This window comes from Lissotriton vulgaris, chromosome 2_1 (genome assembly GCF_964263255.1).
Source record: "Lissotriton vulgaris chromosome 2_1, aLisVul1.2, whole genome shotgun sequence".
NCBI lineage: Eukaryota > Metazoa > Chordata > Amphibia > Caudata > Salamandridae > Lissotriton > Lissotriton vulgaris.
This window is the reverse complement of record NC_141687.1, coordinates 434,397,626-434,422,850: the sequence shown is the minus strand read 5'-3', so window position 1 is coordinate 434,422,850 and position 25,225 is coordinate 434,397,626. Positions and strand designations below refer to the sequence as shown.

Sequence of the window (25,225 nt, the reverse complement as noted above, 5' to 3'; positions counted from 1 at the left end):
CGCAAGCCAAACTGGATAAATTTGCCTATGGACACCAGGGACAACAGCAAACTACAGGGCGACCCTCCACAGGACATGCCCAGGAAGCAGAAAAAACGACGAAAATAACGCTGGAAGACATCATGAGAACACTCTCAGAAGTCAAAACTACAGTGGGCGCCATCTCCTCAAAAGTATCCCTGCTGCGAGCGGACTTTCACAAAATGGCGGAGAGGGTGTCGCAGGTGGAAGTGGTCACAAAATCACTCGTGGAAGACACCTCAGAGCTCCAGTTGGCCATGGAAAAGATGCAAAAAGTTACCAAGCTCCTGCACGACAAGCTGGACGACCCGGAAGGGCGTTCGCGACGCAACAACGTACGTATCCTTGGGCTTCCAGAGACGGAGGGGAAAGGGGCCATGGACCTCTATATAGAAGACCTCATCAAGAACAAACTCCAGCCCAAAGGCCTGTCTCACTTCTTCTCGGTGGAGAGAGCGCACAGAGTCCCGGGGGGCCCGCCCAAGACGGGGGCAACTCCAAGACCGGTGCTAGCCCGGCTCTTTAATTTCAGAGACAGGGATGCAATTTTGCAGGCGGCCAGGAATTCACCACCAGTGCGGATTCAAAATGCAACCTTAGCATTCTTCCCAGACTACACGGCAGAAGTGGCCAGGCGACGCAAGTCCTTCACGGAGGTTAAAAAAGCACTTCGCGACAGGGATCTGCCGTACTCCATGATGTTCCCTGCTAAACTACGGATAGTGGCCGAGGGGAAGACCTGGTTTTTCGACACACCAGAGGTGGCTCAAGAATGGCTGGAGGGCTGGAGACCAGCAGGACAGCGGCACCGCTCACAGCGAGACCGACCGCGACACCGTACCGAAAAGACACCACCCAGTCAGTCCTCCCAACTACCGCAACAGGGAGGCGAGGAAGACATAGAATCAGACCTTGAGAGAGATCCGCTAGACTCTGGACAAGTGGCTCCGGTGTGACATTGAACTGCACTGTTTTCGAGATTGTGTGGGCCGCGGGGCCATGGCTCGGACGCGGCTGAGTAGGGTGGGCACAGGCAGTGCCCAGAGGGGACTCACCAACCCCACAAGCAAGTAAGATAATTAGGGGAGGGCTAAAGCACTCTGCACAGTTGGGGTTGCGGGCGGGAGTTTGTCCGTGGAGCAGGGTAGCAGGGAGGGGGGATGGGACTGAAGTTTATATGTTGGAATGCTTAATTTTGTTTGTAGTCATCGTTCACCACCTACATTGTACTATCACCCTGACATCTGTATATCTCCTACACAGCACGACACAAGTCGACGCAGGAGTTACGCCACAGCACACGTTGTGTGCAAGACTCATCAGCCTAATGGCCAGGCCACTTAATCACACGCCCGCCGAGGGCTTCTCCGCAGCCGGGAGGGTTCCCCCACTACGCATACTGACATGGAATGTCCGGGGCCTGGGTGACAAAATCAAGAGAGGCTTGGTCCTCCAGGCCATAAAACGTCAAAACCCAGATGTGGTCCTCCTACAGGAAACCCACCTCACGGGGTCCACCTGCAAAGCCCTAGACAGACGTGACTACACAATGGCGGTACACGCTGACTTCACTACTGGCTCCAGGGGTACAGGCATACTAGTGAGAAGATCTTCCCCCTTTATGGTAACCCGCCGTGTGGCGGATGACCAGGGTCGCTTTGCCGCGGTCCATGGGCAGTGGGAGGGCAGGGCTCTAAATGTGATATCAGTATATATTCCCCCAGCCCTACACTCTGTGGCCCTACCAGCACTGGGCAAATTCCTTCTTGATCTCCCCGATGGCGACACGATTGTTGGGGGGGATTTTAACGCAGTCATGGATCCACTTAAGGACACCTTTCCCTCCAGGACCCGACCACGGGGTACTGCACCACTGTCGGACTTTGCGGAAGCCCTAGGCCTTGTAGACCTCTGGCGACAATTGCACGCCGAGGCCACCCAATACACTTACTACTCGGCGGTACATAATAGCCTATCTCGCATAGATTACTTCATGACACTGGGTTTGGGACTAGATATGGTAGAAAAGGTGGACACACTACCCAGGGGGGTCTCAGATCACTCTCCAATTGTCCTATCGCTAACCACCGGAGGGAAACGGAATGCACGACTCTACCCAATCTACCCAAATTTTTTTAAACTCCCCAAGATTCGGAAGAAACTCAAACTGGTGACGTCGCTGTATTTTGCTGAAAACACAGGCACAGTGGAGTCACCTTCCACCCTATGGGAGGCGTACAAAACTGTCTCAGGGGGGCGGCCATTGCTGCGATTACGGGACACAAACAGGACTCACGAAAGGAACTCACAGACCTGGAACTTGCACTCGACACGGCCAACAACGCTCACATGACAGACCCCTCCCCGTCCACGACACACACCCTCATGATCCGGCAGCACCAATACCTAGCTCACCTCAAGACGACAGAGAAAGGGTACATCGCAAACACTAGACATAGAATTTACGATGTGGGCGACAAAGCGGGTCGTATGCTAGCATGGCTAGATAAGAGAGGGAATGGAGCGAGAGGTATTCATAGGCTCAACACAGAAGATGGGCGGACACTGGTACACCCAGAAGAAATAGTTTGCGAATTAGCGCGACACTATCAGGCAATCTACACACCAGAACGGAGGGTCACACGACAAATGGCGACGGTAACGCTCGCGGACATTACCATCCCCAGCATTGCACAAGAAGATAGAGACACCCTAGAACTAGACCCGACGGGGGAAGAAATCCAGCTGGCGATCCAGGCGTTACAGTCAGGTAAAGCACTAGGCCCTAATGGGATACCGGTAGAGTGGTACAAGTCCATGGCTCCAGACCTCAGTGCCCCATTACTGGCCATGTATTTAGAGAGTAGGGACAGACTGGAGCTGCCGCTGGATCAACGCACGGCCACGATTGTTGCAATACCCAAGCCGGGGAAACCCCCGACGGAGTGCACCTCGTACCGCCCGATATCGTTATTGAACATCGAGGCCAAGATACTAGCTAAACTTCTAGCTACCCGCTTGCTGCCCCATCTCAGTACCCTAATCCACCCTGATCAGTCGGGCTTTATGCCCCACCGGAGCACTGCGATGAATCTCAGAAGAGTCCACGGAGTGTTAGCCCGAACACACCTTTTCACGGAGCAGGCGGTGATCCTCTCTCTCGACGCCAAAATGGCGTTCGACCTAGTAGAGTGGGAATACCTCTTCGTGGTACTGGAACGCATGGGATTTGGGCCGAAATACATAACGTGGATACGGTTGCTTTATGCGAAACCCGTTGCACAAGTGGTGGCCAATGGCCACACGTCACCGAGATTCCCTCTGGGCAGGGGAACTAGACAGGGCTGCCCCCTGTCCCCCCTGCTCTTCGCACTGGTGCTTGAACCCTTGGCTATCCAGATCAGGTCAACACCCCGGTTCACAGGCATCAAATGGGAGGAGGGGTGGGAGGACAAAGTCTCGCTATACGCAGACGATATGCTCATCTACATGACCGCACCCGAGACCGGCATCCCAGCCCTACTAGACCTGTGTGACACGCATGGGCGCACATCGGGCTACACTCTCAACTGGTCGAAATCCACCATATACACGTTAAAAGGCCCGGCGCCGAGACTGCAGGGGAACTGTCCAATGCTTACGACGTCGGCCTCTTTCAAATACTTGGGTATTATCATCTCGAGCGGGGAAGCAGAATTTTTTGTTAATAACCTAAAACCACCCATAGATCGCCTGCGAGCAGATGTTAAACACTGGGCGGCCCTCCCCCTGACCCTGCTGGGCAGGGCGGCATTGTACAAGATGATGGCCCTCCCAAGACTCCTCTACGTCCTGGAAAATACTCCACACCTAGTACCACAGCGTTACTTCCAACAGATTGTTGCGCTGGTCACTGTCCTGCTCTGGAATACAGGCCCGGCGCGCATAGCGTATGACAAGCTGGTAAAGAGCTGGTACGAGGGGGGCATAGCACTCCCCAACATTCAGCTATATTACTGGGCGGCCCAACTCAAGATTATAAACTACTGGATCCACGCCCCAAAGGACGACCCGGCCTATCGGGCGGACTGGTCACAACTTGGGACAGACTGTATGCTGTCCGTGCTCTACAACAAATCACAACTGAAGGCCCTAATTGGTCCGACCAAACACAAGGCGGCGCTATGGCACGTGGCACAGGCCCGTCTGGGGTGGGCAGGCCGACTTACTAAAATGACGCCCTTGTGGGACACGAAGGCATTGGGGAACCTGAGAGGCTGTAAGGGGTTTGAACGGTGGGATTCCATAGGCATCTCTACGGTAGGAGACCTCTGGGACAATGACTCAGTACTACCGTTTCCACAACTGCAACAGCAATACAACCTCGGACCCACAGAAACGTTTCGGTATGTCCAAATTAGGCATGCACTACTACAGGCAATCCCTACTGGCACCACACTACCGGACTCCTCTCCCTTGGAAGATAGACTGCTAACAGAATTCATGCTCCAAAGCGCCACCTCCCTTACATACAAAAAGCTGATCAACAATCTCAAAGACCCAACGCTAAAGCTTAAAGGAAAATGGGAAGGGGAACTAGGTGAGACAGACGAATTTGAATGGAATGAGGCCCTGGCCTCCCCGAAGGAGGTGGGAATCTCTAGTAAGCTCAGACTGGTACAACTTAAAATCCTACACCGCATCTATTACACCAGGACACTGCTACATAGAATACAGAGAGTGACACACCCCTTCTGTTTGAGAGGCTGCGGGGAGGAAGGGACACTGATCCACACACTATGGGAATGCCCACAAATACGCGAATTCTGGAGACATGTGCTCCGATCCATCTCCCAGGCCCTTAAACTTTCCATTTTACCTGAACCACGTAAATGCCTTTTAAACATCTGGGACCCCAATGATCTGGGTAGGTATGAACTGATTTGGGCGTCACTGGCAATGACAGTGGCTAAGCGGGATATAGCGCAGAAATGGGGGGCGCCAGAAGTACCCACCGCCAGTAGGTGGGCTAAGAACATGGACATCCTAATGGTGACAGAGAGAGCGGTCTACGTGCTTCGGGCAGCGCCCCGGAAATGGAACAAAGTTTGGGCGGCGTGGAACAAGTACAGAGGGGAAATCTGTGAGCCCTTACCAGAGGGAGAGGAATCAGACTCGGAGGGGGAGGAGGAGTAACTGAACGGTTGCGGGGCAATGGCCCAGGGAACATGACAATGTTACATTGGCGGCACTAACCTGGCCATACACTGCAGTGCTAGTGGAGACAAAGGCTACTACGAGCTGTGGGTGACACAGAAGGGGTACGATGACACATGGTTGGGGGGGTAAGTTGGGAAGTTTGTTAATAATGTTCTAAATGAAAAGAGATGTAGCTATCACTGATATTTGAGGGAGGGGTTAACAGGGGACTGCAATTTACGCAATGTAACTTACAATTGATGTGTATACAAGACCCGTGAAGCAGCAGACGACTCAGTCCTTGTTACGAAAATGTCGCTCATCAATTACTGTAATGACAATTTATACGAAATGTAACGATTACCGAATGGATGTATGCAACTGATTAACCACTATTCCTTCCTATCAATAAAGTTTAAAAAAAAAAAAATTAACAAAACAACCCCCCAGCATACTAGCGGACAAGTCCACTACTCACTGTAACAATGTCGCCGAATTTTTTCATCAGAAAATAAGCTCGATCTACTCGGCCTTTCCCCCGAATAACCTCACCCCCCTAACCCCTCCCCTCTATCCCACAGACCCCCCTCCAGTCAACAGCTACCAACGCTGTCTCACTTTCCTCCTTTGGATCTTGCCACGCTTGAACCTTTAGCACGGAAAGTCAAATCCGGTTCCCCCAATGATCCAGGCCCACCAGATATAATAATGGCAGCCTCGCAGACCACCTTGCCTATCTTAAGGGAGGTTTTAAATACCTCCATCTCTTCAGGCACGGTTCCCACCCTATGGAAGCAGGCTATGGTTAGAGCCCTACTGAAAAAACCTGGACTCCACGGATCTAAGTAACTACCATCCCATATCCCTGCTACCCTGGGCAAGCAAGATCCTGGAGAAATATATAAACCTTCAGTTAATAAACTTCCTTGAAGATTACCATCTACTGGACCCCACTCAGACTGGCTTTAGACCTAAACACGGGACCGAGACCGCCCTCCTCATGGTCACCGAGGAGGCTAGAAAAATCCTAGATCAAGGAGGATCAGTGGCAGTGATCCTCCTTGATCTTAGCGCGGCCTTTGATACGGTCAGCCATGACACCCTGCTGTACCGTATGTCCCAGGTCGGGATCAAGGGCAAAGCGTGGTCCTGGTTTCAGTCCTTTTTAGAGGACATATCCTTCCGTGTGTTCGAAGGCGAGTCTGTGTCCACCAGCAGACCTCTGAAATGCGGTGTCCCTCAAGGCTCCTCTCTAAGCCCTGCACTTTTTAACCTGTACATGAGGCCACTGGCTGATGTCGTCCGCCCATTCGGGATTAAGATCATCTCCTATGCGGACGACACGCAGCTGGTGGTCTCCCTGACGCAGGAAGCCAATCTACCTGTGCGGGGCGGGCTTAGAGAATGTCTGGAGGAAGTGAAGACCTGGATGTCCCTATCGTCCTTAAAACTAAATGGGGACAAAACCGAGCTCATGGTCCTAGGCCAGCCGGATCTCAGCTTCCCCGTCTCCCTGTGGCCACCCAGTCTGGGCCCTCCACCAACCCCCAAAAACAGCATTAAAAGCCTTGGAATTTGGATGGACAGATCCCTGTCCTTCAATGTACAAGCCATGAAACTTTCAGCTACTTGCTTTGGCATCATGAGGATGCTCAAGAAAATTTTCTCTCTCCTCCCCATGGAAGCCAAACAAGCAGCTGTACAAGGTTTGATTCAATCCCGCCTTGATTTTAATAACGTACTTTACCCCGGTGTCCCGGAATCTACTCTGAGAAGGCTCCAAATAGTTCAGAACTGCGCAGCACGCATGCTACTCGACCTTCCCCGCAGACAGTCAGTAAGGTCCGGACTAGTAACCCTCCACTGGCTACCGGTGCGCCAGAGAGTTATGTTCAAAGCCATGTGCATAGCTCACCAGTCATTCTGGGACACTGGTCCCAGGATTACGCGGGATCTAATCACCCACTACATGCCCAACAGAAACCTACGATCTAATCAGACCTTTCTCGCAGTGACCCCCAGAATTAAAAGATCTAGATCTGGAGGTAGGACGCTCTCCTACAACGTGGCCAGGGCCTGGAACGCCCTTCCACTGCATCTAAGAGCTAACTCCAACCTTACGGTTTTCCGTAAACAGCTGAAAACCTTCCTATTTCACCCAGTCTAACTAACTCCAATTCTCTCCGCTCTGGGTCCCCAGGGTCGGGTTCACGGTATTCCTAGCGCTTGGACGCCTCCAGGCAGCAATTCGCGCTTTACAAATCCACGTCCTATCCTATCCTATCCTATCCTACCCTACCCTACCCTGCCCAACAGCTGACACCTAGAACAGGCCCGCATGGCCATAAATAGTCTCTTCACCTCTAAAGCTGAATACACACTATAGCGCCTGAAAGGGTATCACTATGAACAGGGGGAAAAGGTGGCCCAACTGAGACAATGGGAAGCTGCCATGGCCGTCCCTGCCATTCACTCAATGAGTGGGAAGATTTTCACCCTAACATAGGACATTGTTAACAAATTTGCTTTATTGTACAAGACACTGAACACCCCAGAGATGCCAGCAACCGCAGAATGCTTGGCTACCTTCTTGGAGGGTATGGACCTCCCCTGCCTGTCGGACAAGGGTAGAGAACTACTGGTGGAGGAGATCAGTAAAGAAGAGATTATGCACGCCATTTCCAAATCGCCCTATCACAAAGGCACTTGCGAGGGCTACTTCCATGTGGAGTTCTATAGGTAGGGTGGTGAGGAGGAAGTCGACTCCTTGCATGCCTCCTTACAGAAAGCGGAGCGGGCTGCATTCCTGGGACCCCTCTCCAACAGGGCGGTGATCGCAGTTCTGACCAAACCTGGGAGAGGCCCATTATTATGTTCCAGGTACAAACCCATCCCTCTGCTGAACGGCTAAATCAAAATCCATGCCAGCATACTGGCGTCACGCCATGACAAGGTCATTCCCTCCCTGATCCACCAAGTGCTGAGTGGCTTTGTACCGGGATGCTCTTCCAGGAACAATCTTCACACCCTGGCCCACACCCTCTGGGCAGCCAAGGATCTCCTGGCCGATGTGGTGGCCCTCTCCCTGGACTCTGAGAAGGTTTTTGACTGCATCAAGTGGGCTACTTTCTACTTTTTTGCCACCATGAAAACATTTCGACTGGGGGACGAATTCATTGCCAAAGTACGACTGCTGTATGATTGCCCAACAGCCCAGGTCAATTGCAGGGGGTATCTCTAAGACCCCTTCTCAATCCGGAGGGGCACCCGCCAGGGCTGCCCACTTTCTCCCTTCCAATTTCTCCGGTCCATGGAACCCCTCTCGCCCGCTATCTGTCACTCACCTCACATAGCGGGTGTTCCTCTCATGGGCAGACTGTCCAAGGTCTTTCTCTATGCCGACAATGTCCAGCTCACCCTCACAGACCTCCACCACTAGCTCCCAGCTCTGTTGGAAGTTATCTATGACTTTGCTGCCCTATCCGGTTACAAAGTCCCACCACTCTCATCCGGCACCACGAAAGTGCCAATACATGGTTACCCTTTCCATTGGAACTCCTCAAATCTCAAATACCTAGGGATCTAGATTATTAGAGGACTGGACAGGATGGTATCGGACAACATGGATCCACTGATAGCCCAGATTTAAATGGACTTTGAGAAGTGGTCCCTCTTGGAGTTCTCGATGAGGGGCAGGGTGCAAGCAGTGAGAATGGTCACTCTCCCATACTTCAACGCTACACTGGGCATGCTCTCAGTGTTAGAGCTTTTAACCACCCTCTTCCTCATTCATGCACAGATTCGTCCTTTGCATGGGGCTCCTTGCGGCCCAAGTTAGCTGCGTCCAAGCTTACGGCATCCGTTCATGTGGCGGGTTGAGCCTGCCATCAGTAGAGTACTATGCACTGACTCTTCACCTCTCATTAATGTCATACATGCTCCCTGGTACTCTAGATCTACCACTGTAGAACCTCAGAGAACAAACTCTCCTTTCTGGCAGCTAGGGACTCCGCCTTCTCTATGGGGATCCCCCACCCAGTCATGCAACTCACTCCCTTTGCTGCACCCACGCAAAAGGTTTGACTATTCTCCCATCGCCTCTTTGTGGTGGACCCACATTTGCATGCTGGGGCACCGCTGTGGGGCAATGATGGTCTACATTTTGATGAACGGGCCCTACGCTGGATCGCTTGGATGGAGGCGGGCATACTCACCCTGGACCAAATCCTACAGGACAGAGACCTGAAATCCTTTGGGCGTTTCAGGGAGGAATTTGGTCTGCACCTGCAACAAGCCTGGCACTACCTGCAACTGCAGGATTGTGTGCAGTGTTGCTTGGGCCCACACCGCTGGTCCTTACAATAATCAGTAGTAGTAGATTACCTGACTACGTGGGGCTGACACAAGAGAGTGATATTGGGCTGTACGGCATACTTGCCGTCCATCTCTTTTTCCAACCTCTCCTATGCTGCCTCCTTACCAAAAGGCAAACTCGCCTATAGATCACCTTCTAAGAATGGGAACTGGACTGATATTCTGAATGCCCTGGATAAGGGCACCCGGCAAGCACGCTTAAAATTCTGCTCCATTACTGGTACTGGACACCGACTAAATTGAACAGGGCAGCACACATTTCATACGTGAACTACTGGAGATGTGCAGCTACACGCTGCGATCTCACTCATATCCTTAGCGAGAGTCCCTTGATCCAATCTTTCTTGTCTCTTGTTGGGAACACCTGAGGAGCGTCCATGCCACTGCCCCTTCCCCTACCATCATTCTTCTCTATGACACTGGGGATTCCCTGGACATAGCCCGTCCAAAGTGTCACCCCCTCTATATGGCCCCGGGCCACGGCAAAGATATCTATTCTTCACCAAAGGAGGTCATCCATGCCCCCATCACTGGAGGACTGGAAAGTGGCGATGATACAGAAAGCATCACAATAGAGTGTTATCTACAACTTATAGGACCAGGATGAGGTGTCGATGGAGACATTGCCTCCCTTTCCTGAGAAAGAACCTCTGAAGTGGAGGACATTATTCCCATCCCTGCCCTCCACCTCTCCCCTTTGTATCCCTAGTGTTCTGAGATCACTGTCCCCGCATTCCATGTAGCTGACTCTTGCCATACTCAAGGGAGGCCCACCACTCCCACCTTTGCTCCCCACCCACCCTAATCTTCCCAGCCCTGCCACCTCTTTTTCCTTTCCTTCCCCCTTACAAACTATGTACCCCTTCTCTGTCCTCCCCACCTCCCCCCTACTTCTTGATACCCTGCCTCCACCTCCTTACAGCCCTGCCCCTACCCCTCTTTCTCCACCACTCACGCTTCCCCCACACATTCATCCCTCCCTCTACCCATGTACACGAATGCATGCAGAACCCCTCTCGGGCGAGACTGCCACTGTATCCCTCGTCACCCTCTAGTCGACATATGGAGTACTCCTCATATCTCTCTTGTCGGTATGCTGGGGAACTTTCTGACCCAATACAGCGGGCACCTCCCCCAGCTAGTGCATACAACCAGTCTTCCCCGACTCCCCCCACCTATACTATCCAGCCACATAGAGCAAACCCCTCTTCTTCTATCCTCCACACAGACTGGTTGCCCCGATCTCCACTGCCCCCCCACCATGTAGGCCCCAGTCCAGTGAATCCCCGACCCTTGGCACCTAGGGGGATGCCTAGTGTCATTGCAGTAGGCCTTCCTAGTTCCATGTGTATCACGCCTCCACTCCACACCCCCTCCATCATTACCTTGTTGAATTGCATTGCATTGTTTGGGGCTTTAATGCCTCTGTACCACACTGTGCAATTGCTGTACAATTCTATTTCAATAAAAAAATTAATTACGACACAAAAACAGGCTTGCCAATCCTGCGGCGTAACACCTCTCTAAAAATAGCATGTCATGTACAGGGATTCTCTGGGTTGTTTGGAGGCAGCATGTAATATGGCAACTCTTGCCTCTTTTCTAGCCAGGAAAGTGTGGACATTGACTGACGGTAATGTTGGCGCTGCGGGTGGTCTAGATCCTGATGCCGCCGCCACATGGCGAGCCAACCCTCGCAGGCCTGGAGAGGGCGGGCTGTCGGGCCACCCACCATATAGACTGATGTTGCACTATGCACCACACAATGACTTGATACCTCTTCTGAGGAGGCCTGTGAAGGTCAGACTTCTACTGCAGACTTGAGTCACCCTGCAGATGGTGGACAGCCTAGTCTAGACTGGCAGCTCTTGACCCTGTAATATTTTGTATTATATATGTTCTTGCATCAATTTACTTAATGGCCTTGACTGACAGATCTCACCAGTTGCCAGATGTCTACTGTGCACTTACCTGCCCTGCCTTTTTACCTCGCTTGATTTTATGTCTGAATGGAGCAGGTTTGCCTTTTGCTGGTTCCCCCTCCTTCCTTATTACAGCCTTTTTCCCATCAGTTAGCCTTTTCTGCACTCCTCCTTGCACATGAGGGAAAGTCCTCTTGAGTTAGTGCTGGAGCTATATATGCACCATAGGTATTGGTATCACAAAATGTGCTACACAATGTGACCCATGGGCGCTGTAAGCAGGTGCACCTGCTGTTGACCCCCCACTCCCCACGCGGCACTTTCTGTAATATGGTTGCAGGTTTGTAGATCTTGCTCTATTGCTTGCATCTTGAGCTATCACCAGGTGCTAGATGTCTTTGGCACCCCCAACTTTGCTGTCCTGGCATGAGGACCTTCTACACTGGGAGCAGGCTGCAGTCATCTGCTTGCATAGGGAGGAGTAATGTATCTCCGTCGCAGTCCAATGAGTGACCTCTGGGATGCTCTTGTACTTGTTTCCGGTCCAGGGAAGACATGGCTTGGCAGTTCGGGCTGGACTGTTCCCATGAGGCACAGGGTCAGACTGATTTGCATATGGCCATGTCTGAACTGGGGTGGCTGAGTGAGCTAAAGAATGGTGATGGATTAAACCCAGATCAGTTGACTGGGGGTAAGTGTTTGATTTGCTCAAACGCTCCGTCCATCATCCCCTTTTGTTTCGCTCTTGTACTTGCCCATAAAAAACAGCTGTCTAATGACGACCTCCCACCTTGAATACTTGCTCTTGGATAGCCTGATGTAGTTTATTGTGACTGCCACCCCCTCTTCTTCATTCATGGGAACATTTATCCCCAGCCTCCTTGTGATGTCCCCTCAAAGGGAGAGACATGTAACACTGTGATGCTAGGCTTTGCTTTACTTGGATTTGTCATCTGTACTAGAACGATTTATAATCATGCTTCGATTTTCTCACATAATATTCCTACCCTTATGATTTAGTTATGTTCTAAAGTTAATGTTTAGACCGCATCATTATGGTTTGAACATTGTCTGGTCCACTTTGTGGTGATGGTATAATATATCAGCACCTTTTTTTGATGTAAGCATGTGCGAATGGAATGGAATGGAATGAAGATTTGTAAAGTGCAATGGCTACCCAAAGGCATCCCAGCGCTGTGGACAAACTGGAGGGTTGAGCTGTAGGGGCGGGTGTGAGGGGAGCAGAGGGAAAGGTTAAGTGCGGGATTTATTAAAAAGCCAAGTTTTTAAGAGTTTTCGAAATGTGAGCAGGTTGGGCTCTGACCTGATTGGGAGGGGAAGAGTGTTCCGGATCCTGGCCAGGTTGTAGGAAAGCGAGCGGCCTCCGCATCTGGCTCTTCTTATACGTGGTATGGAGGTTAGGTAGGAGGTCGCGGATCTGAGGGCTCGAGAAGGATGGTAGGCTTCCACCAAATGTTGATTTATGGCGGGGCCTGTTCCCCAGTAGGAGCGGTGCGCGACACACATGCTCTTGAATTCTAGTCTGGCTTTCATAGGGAGCCAGTGGAGGTCCTTCAATCTGGCTTTGACTGAGGATCGGTGAGGGAGGTTCAAGAGGATTCTTGCTGCACAGTTTTGGATAACTTGCAGTTTGGACAGTGTGGACTGTGGGGCGCCTAGGTATAGGGCGTTACCGCAGTCGAGGCGTGACAGTATTAGTTCTTGGACCATGATTTGTCTAGAGTGAAACGGGAGAAGGGGGAGAATCTTGCGGAGCAATCTCATCAGCCCAAAGCAGATAGCGGCTAGTTTGGTGGCTTGGTAGTTGAAGGTGAGATTGTGGTCGAGCCAGATCCCAAGGCTCTTAATTTGATCCTTAGGTTGGGGGGGGCTACCTAAACAGAGGGGCTAGATGGTATTGATGGATTTAGAGATGTTATTTCCAAGGAGCTTTACCTCTGTTTTGTCCCCGTTAAGTTTTAGATAGGAGACCGACATCCAGGAAGCAAAAGCTTTCAGGCAATTGTGTAGGCTGTGGTTGGAGTTGAGAGGGAGGTCCAGTGCTACCACCAGCTGAGTGTTGTCCGCGTAGGTGACAATTTTCACCCCAAAAGGGCGGATGACATCAGCTAGGGGGCTAAGGTAAACATTAAAAAGGGTAGGACTCAGGGAGGAGCCCTGAGGCACTCCACAGTTAAGAGGTTTCCTAGAGGAGGTAAACTCCTTTTCGAATACCTGGAAGGATCTGTCTGTAAGGAATGATTCCAGCCAGGTGAGCGCTATGCCTGACACTCCAATCCTACTGAGGCGATGGAGCAGGATGCTGTGATTTACAGTGTCGAAGGCAGCATTCAGGTCAAGTAGGACGATGGCCGTAGAGCCGCCACCGTCCAGGATCCTTCTTGCCTCCTCCGTCACTGCAATCAGGGCAGTCTCAGTTCCGTGGCGGGGCCTAAAACTGGTCTGGGTGGAGTCCAGTATGTTGTTGGATTCTAGAAAGTCTGTCAGAATAGAGTTGACATGTTTTTCCAGAATTTTACTGAGCCAGGGTAGGAGGGATATGGGTCAGTAGTTGGAAGGGTTGGATTGGTCGAGGGTAGGTTTCTTTAATAGCGCTTTGACCATGGCTCTCTTCCATAGGGGGAGACAATGCTAGTATCGAGGGAGGAATTGAGCAGGTCTTGGATGGTAGATGAAATCTGGCTGGTTATTTGGGTGAGAACCCTAGGGGGAGCTGGGTCAGTTGGGGATCCAGATTTGACCATTCTCATGTACTTTTCCAGATTGATTTTGTCAAGAGCTGGGAAGTTGTTGAGAACACTGGGTGGGGCTACCATGGGGTCAGTTTTGGCAGGGTCTCTGGGCGGGGGGGGTGGGATGGGGGGAAGGAGGAGTTGATCAATTCTATTTTTTGATGGAAGAATTCCGCTATTTCCTCGCAATGGTTCTGGGTGTTATTGTGGACTTTAGGAGTCTCAGGGAATCGCAGGAGGGTTTTGGCTGTACGGTAGATCTCCTTGGGTTTATTCGCCGCATTGTCTATTTTTTGTTCGTAGAATGTGGCCTGAGCTTGTTGGATGTCTGCTTTATAATTTTGAATAGCTGCTCTGTAACTGACTTTATCCGCTGGGCAGTAGACAAGGCACCATTTTCTTTCCATCTGCTTACAGGCGCATTTGGCCTTCCGTAGATCGTCTGTGTACCATGGGGCTGTTGGATTGCGCCGCTTGGGACGAAGACTTTTCATAGGGAGTACCAGATTTAAAGAGTTGGTGATCCACCTATTGTAGTTGTCGTTCCCCTGGATAGGGTTCGATGAGTTAGGGGGTTTTGTGCATTGTAAGGAAGTTTGCCATTTGGGTAGGGGGATTTTTTGCCAGTTCCTTGATAGCAGAGTCGTCGGGGTTTTGAATGAGGGAGATGGGGGAGGGTCCAGGTGAATGGGATGAGAAAATGGTCAGACCAGGGCAGTGGGGAGGGGTTTTTGGAATTCATCTATCATCCTTGTATTGAACCATATGCTTATGCCGAAAGAAATACAAATTGTGTTGAGAAAAAAAGAAAAAAAAACTTTTCAAATAAGTCACACCATGGAACAAAGACACTCTCCGAGTACACTATTCATGTTGATACTGGAGTCAGACAAAAGAGCAGGCATTACAACGTTGTCCATAAGGGTGAGATTGATCTGCCACCTGGTAAAGTCCAAAAGAGAAAAATCTCTTATCGGCGCGCCTGGTTTACTCAGAGGAGAACTGGAGTAACAGATCTCCAGTGATCCCTAGTTAAGTAGTCAGCTACTCCATGTTCAGTGCTTATATTATTCACCAATACGGTTTTTATCTCTCCTCTTTCCACATTCCTTCTCTTTCATTGCTCCTTTTCATTCACATAATCTGACTTTCATGCACAGAGAAAAGATACTGTCTTATTTAGGAAAAAAAAACATAAGGCGGAAAGGACTGCACCAACTGTAGGGTATAGTAGAGGGATAGAGTTGGCTGCACAGATTTCAGAGTGGAGCTTGTTGCAGAGACAGTGAATAAAAACAGCCTTCTGGAAGTGGGTGCAGTGGTGTAGGTTGAAGCAGGCTAGATGGGTAAGCTCATAACGTTGTTTTTCTTTGCATGCACCATTATTAGCTCACTGAAACTCATTACCAGACTTGTTCGCCCATTACCAAGGCTTACAAAATATTCATTAAAAGTTTGTCTTCTGAGTGTGAGTATGAGACAATGTTTTTAGAGCAGATGGGGAGAGTGTGTGAGGCCGATGAAATAAATCAAGGAGGTGGTGAAGTTGGAAATGAAGACATGAAAATGCAGATGGAGGAAAGATAGCGGTAGGGTGGTCATAGAGTTGGGTGAGGGGTCTTAGCAAGGAGGGGAAAACAGGGTGGAGAATGTTGAGATTGGGAGCAAGTGCAGGCCTGGGTGAAGCATATGTTGGTGAGGACTAAACTTGGGTGGGTTAGTCAAATTTGCAATTAGAACCAATTGAATGGAAATAGTACTGAATAGAGAGCATTGCGGATGGGTCATGAGAGGGGTCTCGAGGATACCCACGATGGGGAAGAGGAGTGAGGACAAAAGAGCTAGAAGGATGGTCACTACCCGTTTCCTTGCTGTGGTATATTTATACCATCATGAACAACACTTGAACAGTTTTTTTGAAAAACAGGAAAATTAGCACCGGGTTTTGTGCATATTTTAGCACATCCTTTGTGTATACAATGTAATTCAACTGACACTAATTCTTTCTGATTAAATTTTATTTTATGAAAAATATTTTTTCTTTTTTTATTTTTTCTTATATCTTATATATTGTTGTTTTATCTGTGCAAATTATCAAATCTTAAATATATATCAAAATCCACAATTCATTAGATACAATATTTTTGTTCACAATTATATACAGAAAAATTTCCTTCAACGCGTTTCGGCATAGCCTTCCTCAGGAATTCTGTATATATTCTCTGTATCAATGATAACTTAATGTGGTCAAGAGAACACTGTCCTTATCTGTGCAGAATTTTCAATGCAGGTGATGTGCCTCTTGATATCGACGTACTGTGTTATCAAGAGGCATTCACTTATAGATGTTGTGTCAAATGTTTCACAATGTTATTGTACATGGATGCCAGGCTTTTTATTATAAAAAGGTCGCTTCTGCTAGCTCCGCAATCAATGTAACACTTGAACAGTAACATTTTCTATTTGGGTTAGTGAGTGCAAATGTGTGAACATGTTCATAGTCAGGATAGAATTTCTGTACTTCAACAAATAAAGTATATTAAATATATCATAGTAATTAGATAAATGTAATGCGCTACAATTTCTTAAAGCATTTTGAATATATGTCTAAAAATTTACAATGTTGATTCATCAAATGTGGGACAACAAAAATGACACCCTGGAGTTTACAGTGCTGATCCATGCAGTAGCTGCAATGCATCGGTTCTGCTTAGGGTTAGCACTACGTAGCAGAGGAGATGCGTTGGTTCCACTGGATCCCCAGAGGCTGGCAGAGCACTTTAGGCCTACTTCCAAGGGTCCCAGACTAGGGTGGCACCCCTTGGTAGATGCCAGAGTCTGGGTGCTGGGTTCAAGGTTGCTGGAGCGTTCTATCCCTGAGGCTCAAGGCAGGAAGTCAAGCAACTAGCTCTTGGAGTAACTTTGGGGTACTGGGTTCAACAAATGCAGGTTGAGACCTTCTCACCCAGGCAAGAGGGCAGCAGGTCAGTACAGCAGGACAGCAGTTTTTCAGGGCAGCAGTCCAGCAGAGTTACAGTCCTTTCAGAAGCACAACAGTCCTTCTTCCTGGCAGAGTATCCACAGGTCGGGGAGTGTACTGAAGAGTTTGTGCCTGCGGTCCAATATTTATACTTGGTGCCCTTCCTCTGGAAGATGGGAGAAGCTTCTAGAAATTCCCTTTCAAGTACCCAGACATACTATCTTCCCTGTCCTGCTTCCAGACTATTTATAGGGGAATGAAGTCCTTTGTGTGGAGGCAAGACGCAGCCTATTCAAGTGTAACTAGAGATGGGCCCAGCTCCGCCCTCCCTTTCTACCAGTGATATCCTAGCCAGGCACACCTAAGATTTCTATTGTGTATGGCTGTCTAGGAGGAATAGAGAAAGCCCAAATGTCAGCTACACCCAGCAATGTGAAACAAAGACAGGCAACAGGCAAACAAATGGCTAATGCAGGAAAATGCCAACTTTCTGCTGGTGGCATTTTGAAAATGGTCATTTTAAATGCCTCTCTGCCTCAGGAGAGGAATTTTCATTACAGTTCAAAAGACAAAACAAGAGCTTGTTACCTTTTTCCATTTCAAAATGACAGCTAAATAAATGTAATAAGGTAACTCCAATGTTATCCTATGGAAGAAGTAGGCCTTGAAAAAATAAAAAATGATTTTAAGCGATTTCCACCACCAGGACATGTGAAGCTTAAACGTACATGTCCTACTTTTTAAATAAAGACTGCCCCCTGCCCCCTGAGCTATCCCGGGCCTATTCTAGAGGTGATTATATGTATTAAAAAGGAAGGTTTGGACTTGCAAAAGGTTTATTTTGCCAGGTCAAACTGGCAGTTTAAAAACTGCACAATCAGGATACTACGGCAGGCCTGAGCCATGTTTAAAGGGGCTGCGTAAGGGAGTGGTACAATCAGTGCTGAAGACCCACTAGTAGCATTTACTTTACAGGCCCTAGGAATATACAGTACCAGTTTACTATGGACTTATGAGTACATTAAATATGCCAATTAGGGATAAGCCAATGTTACCATGTTTTAAGGAGGAAGCACTTGCATTTTAGCACTGGTCAGCAGTGGTAAAGTCTGCAGAGTCCTAAGGCCAGCAAAAACAAAATCAGCAAAAATGAAGGAGGAAGGCAAACAGTTTGGGGGAAGACCACCCTAAGGTTGACTGGTCTAACACACATGTTGTTGTCCAAAATTTATATTCCCATTATGCCACTCCAGAAATTGCCAGAACCTCTTCAGTAATGAAAATTCTGAAGGAGGAAATTCTGATAATTATAAATAGCCATTTGTAAGGCCGACCCATTGGCCTCATTTAGGGGTTGGTGTTTACGGAATATAGACCAAAAGCCAGCAGATACTAGTCTGCCAACCTCTTTGTCCCTCTGCTATCAGGACAGTTGCTGATTTTCTACTAGCAGAGCCTCAGCTGCCTCGAGTTTTGAAAACATCCAGTATGGCAGCCACTGTTGATCCTCAACTCGATAGCATCTGAAGGCTCATCCTTATTGGAACAGCCCTTCCAATGCAGTGTTCTATGGTTCATGCCAGCCATGCATGGCATGGTGAATGCAAAGATGAAAAAATCAAAAAGTCCTCCATATGCTGGGAGAAAACTCAACCATATCAGAGATATGTATTTAAAAAAACAAAATGCGTTGGGTTTGTTTCTGAAAGACAAATAGCATGCTGACTTTGTTGGAATGACATTATGGCACTCCCATTGCATTTAAAGTGAAAGTGTTCTGGAGTTGTGTCAGCAGCATGTTTGTAAAAAAATCCGGCTGACACAGGCTGCACAGTCAGTTGAGGGACTGCCTCCATGACTCTGATGCCCCGGTATAGGCCCACTGAACTTGAAATTAACTGCTAACTATTTTCTGCAAAGAATATGCTAGGGAGAATTATATTGTTATAGTGTAAATTTGTTTAACTGTTGTCATTATCTCATTTAACAACATACCAAGTTACATATCTAAGTTTGAAAATGGTATAAGGGCATCATCTGAGACATGACATTTTCTAATGACATAAAAGAAAACAAATAACTCCCCCCAAACAACCCCACAAACTAAACTCCCACCCAGCCCCAGTACCAATTGCCATGCATCTAGCAATGACTCTGTGTCTATGTTTATGTGAGGGCCCTTCATTGTGTGGCATTGTCGTTTCCAGTGTGGGATGAGCCTGTGAGTCTCAGTATTTGTAAGTAATGGTGATAAGTCAATTCTCGAGAGAGTAGTGATATAAACGGGCGCCAGGTGGCGCTAAAAGCATCTCCTCCAACAGTGAGTGTATGGGTGTCTCTCCATCCCAAGGACCCCCCACAAGCAGTGCAGTCAGCCCAGATGTATCGGCATAGTGGTGGATCCCCAAAGTGAGAGAATAGTCTGGTGTGCGGCCCCCAGCGCTATTCCTATTTGGCGTCCTTTGCGGGATGCTAGGGAGTAAGTAAGGGGGTTAGGGAGGCCCAGCAGTATGTATCACAGGATTCTTGGGAGTTGTGTTGAGAAGTGTGAATATATGTCGTTTAGGACCGGCTCCAAAACAATGTTATTTTTGGGCACTCCCAAAGGATATGTGTAAGCATACCTTTCTCGCCACATTTCTGCCTGCATTCATCACTACCAGCTGGGTTGCCCCTATGCAACCGTACTGGTGTGAGGTACCAATATGAACAGATTTTCAGAGCCATCTTTATTCCAGCTGTGTTCTAAGTTGTCTATCACGCTCTGTAGTATATGGCTCCCCAGTCTTTCCGAGAAAGCTGACACCCTAGTTTTGCTTCTCGTCAGCGTTGGGCTGGTCTTTTGTTTGGCTTCTGCGTGGGTTACAGAAGAACAGACCGTTCCGATAGGTGGCGTTTGTCAGAGCATTTGCTCACCAGCCAGCTCTCAAAGGGGGTCATTAAACGCTCAACTCCATCTCTCATGGTTGGGTGTAACAGCCAGTGTCTTTTCTGGAGATATCTAAAGAAGGGTATTAGGCTGTTTGTGTCAAAAAAGTGACCGGCTACCCTGCATGCAACCTCCCTCCAAACCCGAAAGGCAAGTCCAGTCCCTGGAGCAAAGGCTAGATTGTCAACGACCGATGTCAGGAGAGATGGGAAGGTGGTTAATTGCCCTCTGTGCACACAGCCATCCCACACCTTAATAATAGTGTGTGACTGGAGAAATAAATAAGCTAGATGCGCAATGGCGGCGCTGTAAAAATGGGACCTTCTCCAATGAAGTCCCAGCTATTGCCCGATCCATAAATAGCCAGTGTTTCTCTAACTCTGGTCTGAATCAGCTGCCTGAAAATATCTAAGAAGGCAAGGTATCCCAAGTCCCCCTTCCGCCACTGGTAGACAACTGCGCCCCTTGATCATCCTCGGTCTCTTACCCACCCACATGAAATGGTGGAAAGCAGCTGCAGAGTCGGTTTTGTCCCCAAATGGGGGGTTAATGGCAGAGTCTGGAAAAATAAAACTATTCTAGGTAAATGCGGCCCATCAATGAAGGTGGATAGTGCTTCCATTGCTCCAATGCTGTGCACACCCTCTTTGCCAGTTCTCGGTAGTTGAGAGCATTTGTGTGCTCCAGTGTTGAGCATAGCTAAACTCCAGAGAAATTTGTTTGAACCATGCCTGTTCACCCTCACCCTTGCTGTTGGGGATCGGTAGCCACTGAGAACCCAAGTTCGGAATTGTTCTCCCATCCCAAAGTGCTCCAGTGTCACATCCAGAAATGGCCAATGGACCCAATTGAACGCTTTCTCGGCATCAACCGATAGTAACATACTGGCCCCCTCCTTACGGCGCACATTATCAATGATGTGGAGCAGCCACTTAGGTCTTTGTGGTATAAACCTAGCTTGATCAGGCCGATCAGTCCCTGCATAAAGGGATTCAAACGGGCTGCCATTATGCTTGTAAAGAGCTTAGCATCCGTATTCAAGAGCGCAATAGGGCGGTAATTAGCGCAGTGACTTCTGTCTTTCCCCGGTTTGGGGATAACAACTATTTCCGCTTCTTGCATTGAGGAGGGTAGACTCGCCATGTGCACTGGGGCTAACTCCAGAATCATATTGTTAAATCATGTTGTTTTTGTTACACAAAAATGTGTGTGACAAATTATTGCAAATGTCATGAACTTCTCATAGGACAAAGCCAATAAAATTTGTTTAAAAAATAAAAATGTACCAACTTAGCACATTTCTATGTATTCCATCATCTGAACCTCACGAAATAATGGTTCTTGCATTTCTTGCATAATTGCATTTATTCTTTTAGAAATTCTATGCATATCCATAACTGACAGGTTCTGGATGTCTGTTTTGTGTGTCATTTGCACAATTGAAGTAAATCAAAAGAAGACTAGCTTGAAAAGAGGAGGGGGTTCTAAACAAAAATAATTAATTTAAGTTCAAAGGACTCAAGTATGTTTCGTCAGGGGGTAGTGGCACCTTGTAGGTGTGCTCATGAAGCCCTCACCCACCAACCTAGTTGGTGGCATGCTTCATCATCGGGCCCACCCAGTGACACCTAGCGTGTCCCGGGTGTGCTTCGACGCCTGATTACAGCGGAGCAGGTATGTCGCTGAGTGTGCGGTGAAGAGTGTTATGAAAATGAGAATAAAACGGCTTGGCGGTGGTCCCAGTACCCGAAGGTGAATTAAACTTTAATACCTGGGCCACCGTCAGCGGTTAAAAATAAGGCTGTGGGATGTTAGAGGCGAGTTACGACCTCCTACATCCTTGGTGGGTCAACATGTTTCAGCCAGTGCCTTATGAATAATCTGGCTTTCTTCAGGACGGGTTAAAAATTATGTGAGTGTAATTAAAACTAGTGGGTGTGTAATCCAGACTATGTGTTTACACGCCCTAAAGTGTTTTTCTATGTGTGAGAGGGGGATTCCCTTCTCAAAAACACACTAGTTTAAGCAAAAGTCTGCTTCAAGGTTGTGAAGTGGCAAGGGTTGGCCAGAATTACTGGGCAGAGCCTGCCTTAGGACCTGTAGTGCCTCCTTCGCAGAACCGGTCCTTTTCTTCATTTGCGCAATTAACATCTTGTCAGGAAATCTGATTTTTAATGTATGCATATCTCTTGTATACGACATGAACAGCACGTATGGTCATTTTAGGTGGTTGTATGGTATTACAACACGGGCTTTTACCACGTGTGCCATTACAACGCTGTTTTTATAACGCAAGTCGTTACAACGACTTGCGCTGTAAGCGCTGTATAGTGGAATAGTTTAATTTTCTATTCCAACTCCAGCCCACGTTACAGTAGGGAAGGTGTTGGAATAGAAAATTAAACTATTCCCTATCCAACAGCGCCCTCCAGAGCAAGTCGTTGTAACGACTTGCGTTGTAATAGCAGCGTTGTAATGGTAGCGCGTGGTAATACCCGTGTTGTAAAGGCTGTTCCCCTTTTAGGTGATTGACGAGAGCCATACACTGCAGAAATAATGTCAATTAAATAAAATGCAGATCAGATATTTAATTTAGAAACTTAATGTCAGTGTTCTTCTTTTCCTTCTTTGTATCTCCTCACAGTACCACGGCCCATACAGAATGAAGGTTTATGAAAAAGAGAACTTTGGGGGCCAGAAGATGGAGTTTAAAGAAGATTGCCCACATGTTCATCAGCACTTCCATTTCCATGACATCTACTCCTGTCATGTGCAGGATGGTCATTGGGTCTTCTATGATGAGCCGAACTACAGAGGACACCAGTACTACCTTAGACCAGCAGAGTACAGGAGATACAGTGAATGGGGGTCATCAAGTCCACGGGTTGGGTCTTTCAAACGAGTGAGAGATAATTTGTAAATATTGTCAATGCTGTTACAGAAAGCTGAACTGAATAATAAATAAATTGTGGTCCTTATGTGCATGTTTCTACTTTGTGCTGGAGCAAATTGTATTTTATCAAATATAAAGGGTATATTGATTTTCCTATTTGGTAGTCTCAGGGAAGTACTTATTTTATTGATGACACAAGGCTTGGTATTATGCTTCTCTTTTACTCAGTTTACTACAGAGCAGCAGTAAAACTATGTTTTGCAATATTCCTGGGAAGAATTTTTTCCACTTTTGCATTATTTTTTAGAGTGAGAATGAGTGCTCTTTAACACCATACAAAGGCCCAGGACTGTTTAGAAATCACTTGGGGGATGGTACACAGTCTCCCAGAAGCCACTAGTAGGGTCCAAGGCTAATCCAGCTGGAACTAGACAGTTGGGATCAGCACAGATGTGGTCTTCTTGCAGCTATTATGTTTGTGCAAATGAGGAGTAGGCTGGGTAGTTAGCCGTTGGAGTCCACTTTTCTGTCCTGAACCAAAGTGGGGAGTAGATCATCCCTTGGGGTTCCTCTCCACAGGTTAAATAGCAGATGCAGTGCTCGGCCTTCCACATGTCCAGAGGTGTTCTGAAGAGTGTACCACGTTTATGGCCAGTGCCATCCCGTGGATGGGAGAGACTTCTGACCAACCCCTAACCAATGGGATTAAAGTTCCAAGGGGTGTCTTTACCCACTTTTGAAGCACTTCAAGTATGTTGTAAGGCAAACTATCCCACAGTGCCCTTCTCTATCTAAACCCAATTTGGCAAAACCTCTCTTTTCTTAGCAGAGCTCTGGGCATACCCATGAATTGTGCCCTAGGAAATGAAAAATTCCTTGTAAACCATTTCTGAAACAGGTTTCCCTCACAACCAGACTGGTACCACTCTGGCTACTTGGACAATGGCAGGCCTAGGTCTCGGTTATATATGCCTGTTACAAGGGATGCCCCTTTGAAGCGTGTGCATTTGAAGGGCACATCCCCAGCCCATCCAGCCAATGCCATTTTGTCCTTTTTCCTGGAATCCATTCACACCTAGCAGCAGGCTGCCAGGTGCCAGTAGAGGTTTAACTCTTGACAGGCCACTAGAGGCTATAGGCAGAAAAATGCTAAGTTTCTAAAATTGGTATTTCCAAAACAGTAATTTAAAATCTGACCTGCCCATTGCTTTGGCTAATAAATTGCTTTAAATCTTTGTCCTTGTTTTATAGTTCTAGCTATTGCCAACCCAAGTGTATGCATTAAAATGTATCATAATGTAACACAGTGCTTTTCCATGTGAGAATCAGCCTTGCACAGTGAAAAATGACTTCGGGTGTTTTTTCGCTGCCAGGACATGTAAAACGAAAGCACAAATGCCCTACATTTTAAATACCACGCACTGTGCCCTATTGACATTTAGAGCCTCCCTTAGGGGTGACATTCATTTTAAAAAGGAAGGTTTAGGCCTGTTAAAAGATTTTTTTGCCAGAGTGAATTTTCTGTTTTAAAACTGCACGTTCAGGCTGCAGGGTCAGGCCAGAAGACATGCTCTGCCTTGTCACTTTAGTGGTGGATCATTAGGTACTGCCGTTCACTAGTGGCATTCAACTCACGAACCCTGGGTCTACAGAGTATCATAAACCTCGGACTTAGAGGTAAGTTAACTTTGCCAATCAGAGATTATCCAATTCTATATGTTTTTAGAGGTACGAGCACATACACTGGTCACTGAATGGCAGAGCTCCCGTGTTCAGAATCTGTATAGCAGTAATAAAATCCAGCAAAATGTGAGGGGGGGTGGTTACGCAAAAGGGTATTGTCTACCACTAATTCTGCAATGTCATCCAAAAACATGCACCTTTTTAAATTGGAGGGATAACCATACTAAATAAAATGTGGATGAATAATACCACAGTGTTTCTGATAACAAATGAACTTTCCTGACAGTATCAGGTAGAAAACCCCACATTGTAGGTGGATGCTTCATGTTACAAATTAAGTTATGTCCACTGGGAAAAGTCCCTCAAGTGCAATGCCTTTGCCCATTTCTAGCCGTGTCCTGTTTGTATTGCATGTTATGTCACATAGGAGTTTGTGATTTACCTGCACTGGAACCTTCACTGGTAACCGGGGATAAGTGGCAAACCCACTTC

General features: G+C 48.0%; 1 protein-coding gene across 1 annotated transcript in view; it reads left to right on the top strand.

Annotated features, from left to right (window-relative positions):
- Positions 1 to 23,135, top strand: part of LOC147730550 (gamma-crystallin-3-like) — a 44,992-nt gene extending 21,857 nt beyond the window's left edge. The window contains exon 3 of the mRNA XM_086958589.1: positions 22,802 to 23,135. Coding sequence (XP_086814715.1) covers positions 22,802 to 23,077 — 276 coding nt within the window. The 3' untranslated portion in view covers positions 23,078 to 23,135. The remainder of the gene's footprint in view (positions 1 to 22,801) is intronic.
- The last annotated feature ends 2,090 nt before the right edge of the window (positions 23,136 to 25,225 follow it).